The sequence below is a fragment of the Curcuma longa genome, chromosome 3, assembly GCF_044706935.1.
Source record: "Curcuma longa cultivar G26 ecotype Majalengka, Jawa Barat chromosome 3, ITB_CL_G26_1.1, whole genome shotgun sequence".
In the NCBI taxonomy this organism is placed as follows: Eukaryota; Viridiplantae; Streptophyta; class Magnoliopsida; order Zingiberales; family Zingiberaceae; genus Curcuma; species Curcuma longa.
The window spans coordinates 651268-662474 of NC_133863.1; the positions used below are offsets into that span (position 1 = coordinate 651268).

The 11207-nt window shown below is 40.2% G+C and overlaps 1 protein-coding gene across 1 annotated transcript; it reads left to right on the forward strand.

Annotated features, from left to right (window-relative positions):
- The first annotated feature begins 355 nt into the window (after window positions 1–355).
- LOC141824390 (formin-like protein 11) lies at window positions 356–7389 on the forward strand. The gene is made up of 8 exons (XM_074711673.1): window positions 356–1259; window positions 2019–2709; window positions 2789–3070; window positions 3368–3683; window positions 3749–3948; window positions 5133–5368; window positions 6062–6945; window positions 7037–7389. The coding sequence occupies exons 1-7, from the start codon at window positions 1143–1145 to the stop codon at window positions 6911–6913; spliced, it is 2694 nt and encodes an 897-aa protein (XP_074567774.1). The 5' UTR covers window positions 356–1142; the 3' UTR covers window positions 6914–6945; window positions 7037–7389.
- The last annotated feature ends 3818 nt before the right edge of the window (window positions 7390–11207 follow it).

An 11207-nucleotide genomic window follows, 5' to 3' on the forward strand; every position in this document is an offset into this window, starting at 1 on the left:
GGTATAACTTTGGTTGCAGAAAAGAAGAAGAAGAGGAAACAGAAGGAGGAGCCCTCATCCGAGTCCGATCGAGAATTTTCGAATAGCGACGAGGAGATGTCGGCAAAAAGTCGCCCATTATATCAAGAAGATGATGGGAAAGTCAAGAAGATTCACAAGGAGGGATGTAAAGAAGATGCTTACATCACCATGAGGTAAAACTCAAAGTTCAATATATTCCTTTTTTTAATTTTTTGAAGAAAATAATAGAGCTGTAAAGGGAGCGATGATAAATTAATATATCAATAGCCAGCCAACAAAAGGCCGCGCTAATTTCTCCCTCGAGCGTCTTCCGCCCTCCGGTCTCCTCGTTTCCTCGCTTCCTCCCTAACCCGAAGTTCTGCACGCCAGAGGAGGAAGAAGCATCGAGGATAGAGAGAAATTGCTCGTCGCAATCCTCCATTCGGTCGTCTTCGTCCACAAAAGAGCTCCTTTTCCTTTCTCTCAGCTCTCATTTTGTCACAAACTTCGTCCTTTGAGGCCATTCAGCCAACCCAAAGGGGGGCAGAGGCCTCAGGCGAGGAACCCGGCTGGCTAGATCCTATCTATTGGCTTCCACCTGAATGACATGCCAGGTCTTGGTGTTTGTCGAATTTTGGCACATTTCGTGGGTTCTCAGTGGCGAAAGGATCTGCCATCGATCATCGTTTGCATTTCTTCTTGAGGGTTTGGGGATACCTCTCCTTTTCGGTAATTCGAGCCTTGCTTTGTAGGTTTGGATCTTTTGCGCCTTCACGGAAGAGAAAGAATCGATCTTTGGCGCTTTCGGATTCATAGTTAGGCGTTCATGCGTTGGTTGTCTCCGGTTGCGGATTTCTGATGCTTTCTTTCTGGCATTGGCCTTTTGGAATCTATCCATTCAACAGGAGATCCTCGAAAGAATATTTATGATTCTACGTGATTAGCATCCATCCATTCCGCGGGCAACTTCACATGGTTGTTGGTTCTGGACATTAGGATCATGGCTCTGAGATTTCTTACTTCAAGGAAGGACGTCAACTGATCTTTTGTGTAAGGCATAGGTGATATTCTGAGAGCTATTCGGCAAGGACAAACTTATGTCATGAGAATGGTAGCATATATGTACAGGCTGTATCAGAGAGATGATGGCCTTAAGCAGGAATGGTATGATTGTTGGATGTATGATTTTGTTTCTGGTTGTTGTTCCGCAAATGTCAGCAGGGAGACAATTACAGTTCTTCAATTTGGCTCATTATATGGTAAGAAGATTGCTTTGATGCCCCAGTTTCATCTTTCTTTGATTCATATTCTTTTGTGGAACTATGACTAGAATTATAGTTTAGAAAACATATCTCTTCTATAAACTTGATATGATGATGATGATTTATAGTGAAGAAGTTTGTCGTCTGTCTATTGATTCATGATTTTCTAGTTCTTTGTCTGGAAAATCTTTAAGGAGTCAGTCAGCATGTCATCTTGAAACTTCATCGATAGTTAATATGTCTCATTTGAGCTACCATTAAGCCACATCATGCCAGTTTTATCCTTTAAATTAATTATACTAGGTTCTAGCATACCTCTAGTTAACATCATAACTCTAATTGACATCTTGTCATTGTGTGCCTAGATTGTTGTCAATAGATTAGAAGTGTTGTTGGCGAGGTGAGGTCTGCGTGCTTCAAATTGATTACAGTGTGTGTGCCTTCAACAAGGCACGATAACTATTTAGGGATATTATTTATGTGGGCATAAAATTAACTATTCAGGGATTTTCTACACTGATATCATATTTGTGTTCCATTTAATTTTTCTTTCTATTGGTAATTATTTGCATTTGAGAACTGGATTTCTCCTACAATCAAAACCCAGAAGGAAACTTCAGGAAAATTTCAGCCCCTGATAACAAAAAGAGATGCTAGTTGTGTGACATCCATCTCAATGAATGCGTCAGATGATTTTCTGCTGATCCAATGATCCCACTGTAAATATTGGATGCTGACGATTTACAACTATGACAGATGGAAAAAATGTTGCTTGATTGTGGTCTACGATTGGAAGATATAAATGAGATTATTAACAATTGTCGATTACCTCTTTTGGAGGCCTTTGTCAAAGCTTCCAAGCATATCTATGTAAAAGCTGGTTCACCTACAGGGGATGCCCAAGATGAAGCTGCAACTTCTCTATGTTCACATCTTGAGCACTATCTTGAAAGTTTGAGAAAACAGAACCACCAAGCTCTCAGTTCACTAGAAGAGAAAGGTTATAAGAACTTGTATTCTTGTTATCTTGGCCACTTACTTGGACATCCTTCAAGACGGAATCTTTCTGGTCAATCTGCAACAGCCCGTGCACCTGCTTCTCATGCTTCAGCTGCATCACCATATGTTGGATATGTATTTGATCCATTGCCTTCCCCTCCCCTAGTTCCTGCAAGGAGACAGACTCCTGATGTACTTCCAACTCATGCTCACATATCCTCTTCATCAAAATTCAGCATGAGTGCAGAAGAAAATTTGCCACCAGAGACACAAGAGACCATCAACGAGACAATTTTTCTTGCAGTTATTTTAAGCGTAACTGGGACATCTTGTTTTGCAGTGATTCTCTTTATCATATATTACAAATGCCGTAAGAAAAAGGTTTTTTTACGTTCTAGCTTAAGAGATGACAGTCCACTACTAAGTTATAGTTTGAGTGACCTCTCTGGTATGGAAGTTCATATACTTTGTACTTTTGGCCATGAGCACAAAGTTCAACTGTTGATTTCTTTTTATTATGGTTCCAGGTTCTCCAAAAAGCCCTATAAGGCTAGTAAGTTTACAAGAGAAGAATAAGTTGGAAGTTTTATCCCATAAATCTGAGCCAAAACATGATAATGCTTCCTTGAATGTCGACTCAACTGAAGACTCAAGATTTTCCAATTCATCAATAGAGCCCTCTACTGTGCCTACAAATGAACCTGCAGGAAAGCCTACTCCTATTGCACCTCCACAAGCTCATAAAGGGCCGCCACCGCCACCACCGCCACCACCACGATCACCTGCACTTCCACCACAACCTCCACCTAGTACAGCTGTAACTCAGCAACCTCCACAAGCTCCAGCAGGACCACCACCACCACCACCACCACCACCACCTTCTGGTCATCCACCACCACCGCCACCACCACCACCACCACCACCGCCACCTTCTGGTCATCCACCACCACCACCACCACCACCTTCTGGTCATCCACCACCACCACCACCACCTTTTGGTCATCCACCACCACCACCACCACCACCTTCTGGTCATCCACCACCACCACCACCACCTTTTGGTCATCCACCACCACCACCGCCTCCTGGATTCCCACAATGTCAAGGACATCCACAACCTCCACCACCGCCTGCAGTGGCTCCTCCAGTTCAAAAGGATGATCCAGTTGCAAGGGCACCGCCACCACCACCACCACCCAACAAAAAAGGTGGTCCCCCTCCGCCTCCACCAAAATCTTCTACTGCCCCCGCTCCACCACCCCCAAACTCAAGAGTGCCACGGCCAGCCCCACTTGGACTAAAACATCCTTCATCTAGCAACCAAGCACCAAAAACAAAATTGAAGCCATTCTTTTGGGATAAAGTTCAAGCAAACTCTGATCAATCAATGGTGTGGGACCAACTTCAAGCTGGTTCTTTCCAGTATGCTCCTTGGTAACTTTTGTTTTGATCCTTCGTGTAATCTTATACTGATGTTTGATATTTAGGTTTGATGAAGAGATGATTGAAAATCTATTTGGCTATACACCTGTTAATAACTCCAAAAATGTTGTGAAGGAGTTAACATCAAAGAGCCCTGTTCAGTATGTTCGAATACTTGATGCCAAGAAATCCCAAAATTTGGCAATTTCATTGAAGGCACTGAATGTGAAAATAGTAGTAGTCCGTGGTGCGCTCTTGGAAGGAGGTACACTTGAAATTAAATAGCAAATTGTCTTCAAGAACATTTTATGCCAATGTATAGTTACATTTTGCACCTGGTTTAGTGTTTATGAGGCTGGTAGGGATTTATACTTTAACTAGCTTGGAATAATAAATAAAATCCTCAGACAACAAAATTTTCTCGAGCAATTTGGATCTGTTGAAAGAATTGTTTATCTTGTCCTCTTATGGTGGTGACTTGCAAAGCTTGAATTTGTTTTTTTTTTGAAAAATTGTTATATTAGTTCATTTGCTTGGTAAGATGAATGTATGGGGCCGGGTATTAGAAGACAAAAGTAATAATATCCGAGAGCAAGTAAAATTTCGATAGATGATAATATGAAAGAGAATCAGTTGACATAGAATGGGTGTTTTCAAAGGTCAATAATGGATTTTTAGTTAGCACAGTTGAATGGATTATAGTGGAAATTGAAAGGGGTAGAGGGAATTAGAATAATTAAGTTTCATAGACTTAAAACATATTCTGCATGTAAACTTATGGCAACTTTTTTTTGTGTGTGCATGCGCGTGCGTGTGTGTGTGAAAAACAATCTTTTCTATTGTCCTTGAATCTGTGCTTTCTGAAGTCAAAGTTTGTCTTTGACCTACAGCCGTAGGATGATGTTTTTTGCTGCCGAAATACATATTTCAACACCAAAAATGTCTGCATTGAAGTGGCACAACTGTTTTTGATTCCCTTTATCCATCATTTCCTGAAGATCACTTCTTCTATTCTTACATCTTTTCATTTGTTTTTTTGCTCTCCACTTTGTAGTTTCTTATTAGAAAGAAGATTAAGACCAAAACTTTAGAATTTAGTTTCTCAAGAAACAAAAAAGAAGCCAATTTTGGCCAATACAGTCTAATTTTTCTCTGATCTAGCTAATTTCCTGATCCATCTTATTTCATCTTTTTTCTAGCCAATCTAGCAAATTTCCAGTTGAATTTGATTTCTCATCTCCCAGACAAAATTGAATGGCCTCGTCCAATTATGATCACCTCAGCTTATCCAGATTAGAATTAACCAATTTTGTGGATTATCTTTTCACCTCGTACAGACTATAACTTGGGTGTTTTCTTTTTAACCTTACAAGCTTGACATGTACCTTAAAAATTTGAACTTTGTTATATTCTTGCATTCTGATGCTTTTTTCTATTTTTCTGAAGAAGACAGTGAACTTTCTGTGGAGTTACTCCAAACGTTGCTCAAGATGGCTCCTACAGTTGATGAAGAGCTGAGGCTTCGATTATATACAGGGAATCCCGCAGAACTTGCTTTAGCAGAACAGTTCTTGAAGGCTTTATTGGAAATCCCTTTTGTTTTCCAACGACTAGATGTACTTCTTTTCAAGACTTCTCTGCCAGAAGATGTTTTAAATGTGAAGCAGTCATTCTCTATACTAGAGGTAATATCTTTTGACTATTCGGATGTCATATTACAAAATAGTTGATTGTTGAATCCCAAAATTCACATATCAAACAAAATGATGGCCTAGAGCAACATGACCAGGTGAAGATACGTAAAAAAAAATTAGTATATGAGCTTATACTCGTGTTGAACATGTATATATCGGTAAAATTGTATTGGAGAGAATTTGTTAACTAAACTTCAGTCCGGTTACATTCAATGATGGCCTTGAACCACACAAAGTGACATCCTTTTGTGTCTGTTATGCTTTTGAAGTTATATTACATGTGTGATAACTAAGTTTCCAAAAGGTTTGTTTGTCTTGTTACAAATGTTTTAGTATGGTAATCAATCAGTTTGCTATCTTATGTGACTTAATGTTTGTCTATGCTAGTATTTATAAACTTGTAAAGCCACCATTATTTGTGCTCATATTCACCATTCCTTGTATTAAAATTTAACAACAAATTTTCAAACAACCTTTGGCTTTTCTTTCCAGTCATGGTTATGTTCCATAGCTGAGCAATATCAGTCAATCGTCTAATGGGTTTCTTTTCATCAGTGAAATGCTTAGAATACCACTCATGTTGATTGTATCATCAGACAATTGTTTTTTCCTACATATCTAGCACTATTTGTATAGCTGATTCAAATAACATGCTCTTTTCTTTTTTCCATCTATTATTTTCAGATGGCTTGTGGAGAGTTAAAAAATAATCGCCTGTTCTTGAAGCTGTTAGAAGCTGTTCTTAAAACTGGCAATCGTATGAATGATGGTACCTTCCGTGGGGGAGCACAAGCATTCAAGCTTGATACACTCTTGAAGCTGTCCGATGTCAAAGGAACTGATGGCAAGACAACACTGTTGCATTTTGTTGTCCAAGAGATAATCCGATCAGAAGGGGTGCGTGCTGTTCGTCAGGCAAGGGAGCGAAGTGGGAGCATCTCTAGTGTCAATTCCCGCGATCTCTCTGATGAGTCGCTCCACGAATCGGAAGACTACTTCCGTAAACTTGGTCTCAAAGTTGTTTCAGGTCTCGCAGATGAACTTCAACATGTCAAAAAAGCTGCAGGTCTGGACGCTGATGCATTGACATCGTTGGTAGTAAGCCTTAACCACAGATTAGCAAAGACGAAGGAATTCCTAAATACAAACATGAAGAGCCTTGAGGAGGAAAGTGGGTTTCATGACATGCTAAAGAAATTTTCCTCGGAGGTTGAAACTGAAATCAGTTTCATATCAGAGGAAGACAAGAGAATAAAATCTTTGGTGAAGAAAACCATCGACTTTTTCCATGGAAATTCAGCCAAGGACGAGGGGCTGCGATTGTTTGTAATCGTACGAGACTTTCTTCTGATTTTGGAAAAGGCATGCAAAGAAGTTAGAGAAACACCAAGGAAAGTGAAGCAGCCAGCAGCTCCAACTCGTGAAAACTCATCGTCATCAACCGTGCCCAGTCCAAAGCAGCTGCTTTTTCCGGCGATCAAGGATCGGCGTGTGGATGACAGTTCTAGCTCAGATTCCTCAGACGATGAAAGTTGATCGATTGACTTCAGTTGGAAAACAAAAAGAAGGTAATGTTCTATTTACCGTGTGCATATATCAACCATTAGTTGCAAATTGGGAAGCTTCATTTATTCTTTGATAACTGAATCTTCTCATTAGTTTTCTTTTGGAAGATGCCGGCATTGTTTAACGATCTCCATCCATTACGATCCAGAAGCAAAATGGGTCGCAAAACATTGAACAAACACATCGACCCCATGGCAGTAGATGGGAATTAAGCAAAACTAAAAACACACTGTGAATTTTGTACATGTCGAAAAGTATTAGTTGCAAGATTTTTGAATCATTTGTATGATACACGAACGTGATGAAGGACTGGCGTTTTTGTTCCATGCCATCGCCCTTTGTTGGCAGTGCTGTGTGCCAGCAATTGTACCATGTAAGCAATGTCAGAGCTGCTGAGTGAGTGATGATGAACATGGTTGAGTTATGCTGCAGCTCTTCTTTTCTTCTTTGCCGCCAATAGGACATTTATTTGTTTATTTATTTATGATCAAAATATCAGTCCATCTCATCTTATTTTATTTTTATTTTTATTTTTAACGTTAATTATGATTTATAATTATTAGTTTTAACAAAGATACTTTAACTTTGATTAATATTAGTTTTAACTTCTAACTGTTATATCGTAGATATTTTATTTTTGATTAATATTGATTAATATTATATTGTAGTGGCTATGTTTTATAATTATTATAATTATATTTAAGTTTTTTTTATATTATAATAGTTATAGCCGGTAGTTGTCTATAATGCTAAGGGAAATAAAGATATTTTTTAAAAAAAATTTAAGATGAGATGAAACGAGACGTTATTTATAAATAAAAAAAACGATCTTTTGACTATTTAATAAAAAAATGCTCTTGTAATTTTTATCTTTTTTTTTTTACTTCTAAGGGGACAAAAAAAATGTATTTAGTTCTGTCAAATTATGAGTAGAGGGTGCATATATATTTTTGGTAATATAATTATCTATTTTTTATGATTTAATTAAATTTGAAATTTCAACCTCGGTGAAATCTATCATCTTAACAGTCCTATATATTTGATTCCATGACTATTTATAAGAAGTTAAATTGAAAAATTATAATTGGGTATGATAAAATAAAATATTATTTTAATTTTATCAAAATTTAATTTTTTTTATTTTAATAAATTATTTCATCGTAATCAACTCGAGAGTTTAACTTCTACCGCTAAAACAGCGGCGCATGTGGCAGATAGTGCCATCTGTCAGCTTCACACCCCTCGCTTTCTTCATAAAATACCTTTCAAAGCGAAGCAAAAGCTCAGAACTCCAAAACTCTCTCTCTCGCTCTCTCACTTTCTCTAGTTCTCTCTCTGTAGCTCTCACTCTGTGGTCGAGAGGCCGGTCGGTGCTGATCCGTGGGAGGAGGAAGGGAAGATGTGGTGCTACGTGCATGGGGAAGGCCACCAAGATCTTCTTCTTCGTGGTGGTTGTGCTGCTGCTGGTGGGCATCGTCCTGGGTTTCGGCCTCGTTCGCCGTCGGTCGAGCAGCAACAGCAGCAGCGACGTGCATGGAGGCTGCGACGGCCTCGTCTGCCATTCCGCCATCCCCCCAGCAGGTTCCGGCCACCGCCTCCGAGCCGCCGCTACTCAGTCCGCCGTAACCCCTCGCCCGGATCGGCCTAGCGCAGCCGGAGCAGAAACAAATTTTTAAATAAATTAAAGTTTTTTTTCTTAGCATGCTAATACTTAGTAAACAATAATAACAGAATTTTTATTATGACTAGTTCGATAATTTACAATTATGACTGGATAATTATCGTAGTTTTAATCTAATATTAAAATATTCTGTCAGGTGAATAATTCAAATTCGAGACAAATTTTAAAAATAAACTGTCAATTGAATTATAATCGATATAAATTTTTAGATTAAAAATTTTAAAAAAGAATGAAAATATCTTTTTTAGAAACGGCCTCGAACGGCTCCCTATAAATACCTTCCGTCCCTCCAACAGAGCGCTTCAATCTTTTGCAGTATTTCGCCGTCAACTCGATCGATCGCGACGATGCTCTGCTCCGCCATGGCTTCTTCTTCCTCAGCAATTGCTGCTGCTGCGCCGCCAAGATCTTCGGTGGCTCGTATGCCGAGATTTGGTGTTCGTCCTCGAGTTCCCTTCTTGTGCAAGGTGGCCCCGAGTTCCCTTTCCGCTCATAAGCCCCTTTACCTAACCCCAAGCCAAGGTTTGTACTCTGCGAAGCGTCAAGGCCGCTCTTTGGAGACCAGGGCGCACGAGGCGAGCAGGTACGACGCCGTCCCGCTCAGCGGCGAGGAGGAGAGTCGATCGGCGGCGGCGCAGAAGTTCAAAATCGGATTTTACTTCGCGACGTGGTGGGCGCTGAACGTGGTGTTCAACATCTACAACAAGAAGGTCCTCAACGCCTTCCCCTACCCTTGGCTGACCTCCACGCTCTCCCTCGCTGCCGGCTCCCTCATAATGCTCGCCTTCTGGGCTGCTAGGGTTACCGAGCCGCCCAAGACCGACTTGGGCTTCTGGAAATCCCTAACTCCGGTAAGCAAAAATTGGGGTTTTCGTATTCACCGATTCTTCTTTCTTGGTTCCTGAATTCTGACTATGGAGTTTCCCAATCGAATTACAGGTGGCCGTGGCGCACACCATCGGGCATGTAGCAGCCACAGTGAGCATGTCGAAGGTAGCCGTGTCGTTCACGCACATAATCAAGAGCGGGGAGCCAGCTTTCACAGTTCTGGTATCAAGGTTTCTTCTTGGAGAAGCTTTCCCTGTATCGGTTTATCTCTCGCTTCTGCCTATCATTGGTGGCTGCGCCTTGTCTGCCCTAACGGAGCTGAATTTTAATATCACTGGTATGATACAAAAAAAAAAAAGTGTTCTTTCAATCTCATAGCTTTGATTCTACAAATCCACAAGCCCTGAGAGATAATTCATGCTCGTTCGCATTGATTGCAGGTTTCATGGGCGCAATGATATCGAATCTTGCGTTTGTATTTAGAAACATCTTCTCAAAGAGAGGAATGACCGGGAAGTCTGTCAGCGGGATGAACTACTATGCCTGCCTCTCTCTGTTATCCCTGTTGATACTCACACCATTTGCAATTGCCGTGGAAGGTCCCAAGGCTTGGGCAGCTGGTTGGCAGAAGGCCATATCAGAGATTGGTCCTCATTTTGTTTGGTAAACTTTAGTCCTTTCTTCAAATTTTGTTTGAAGTAGACTTTGCTTTCTTTTCTTTCCAATTGGTTTCACTCTTTTGCATGCAACTTAATTTTCTGGAACAGGTGGGTGGCAGCACAGAGTGTGTTCTATCACTTGTACAACCAGGTTTCCTACATGTCATTGGATGAAATCTCTCCTTTGACATTTAGCGTCGGAAACACCATGAAACGGATATCTGTTATCGTCTCCTCCATCATCATCTTCCGCACGCCCATCCAGCCCATCAATGCCCTCGGCGCGGCCATTGCCATACTCGGAACCTTTCTTTATTCACAGGTAAAAAATATGCGCTTCTTCTTGAATGAGAGAACTGACCATTTCTACGGAGAACTTAATTTGCCTGATAGTGATTGATATATCTTATCTCGCCTATGGAATTGCACTTGCAGGCGAAGCTGTGAAGAGGTGATTAGAGGTTTCCAGCGCCATGGATGGGAGATGAATCATGATTGCAGCAGCATGCATTCTTTTTGCCGTAGATAGGAGGAAATTAATAGTTCATTGTCGTTTTTATTTCTTATGAATTATGTGTCGATATGTTCTTCAAAATTTTAATTAATGATTGATTTTTTTTTATTTTCTGCACCATCATTTCTTGCACCGTTGATATGAATAATAAGCAGTAGCCTTTATTAATGATGGAATTAGAAGCAAGTAAGAGCAAAAATAACAAGAGGGCAATGCTTAAGAATGAAAAGAAAGTTAAATTGCCAAACTTTAATTTTCACAAGACACTTTGAATCTTCTTAGTCCAAGCTTCTTGATGAGTAGAATGATCCAACTTGGAGAAGCCCAGCTTGCCGAGGCGATTGCTTAGCCGCCGTCTAAGTCTTGCTTCATCAGCGTGCTAATTTTGCCGGTCGTACCCACTTTGAGGGAATCACCATTGCTTGTCTTCTCCGTGCCATGGTCGAGAACGAGGCTTAAAGAACAAACAAATTAAATGATGTATAACAAGATATATTTCCGTGATTAAACTAGAGAGAACTGCATTTTCTCATCAGATATCTTCCAAAAAATACTCTTTTGTTTAACAGAACCTAAAGACTA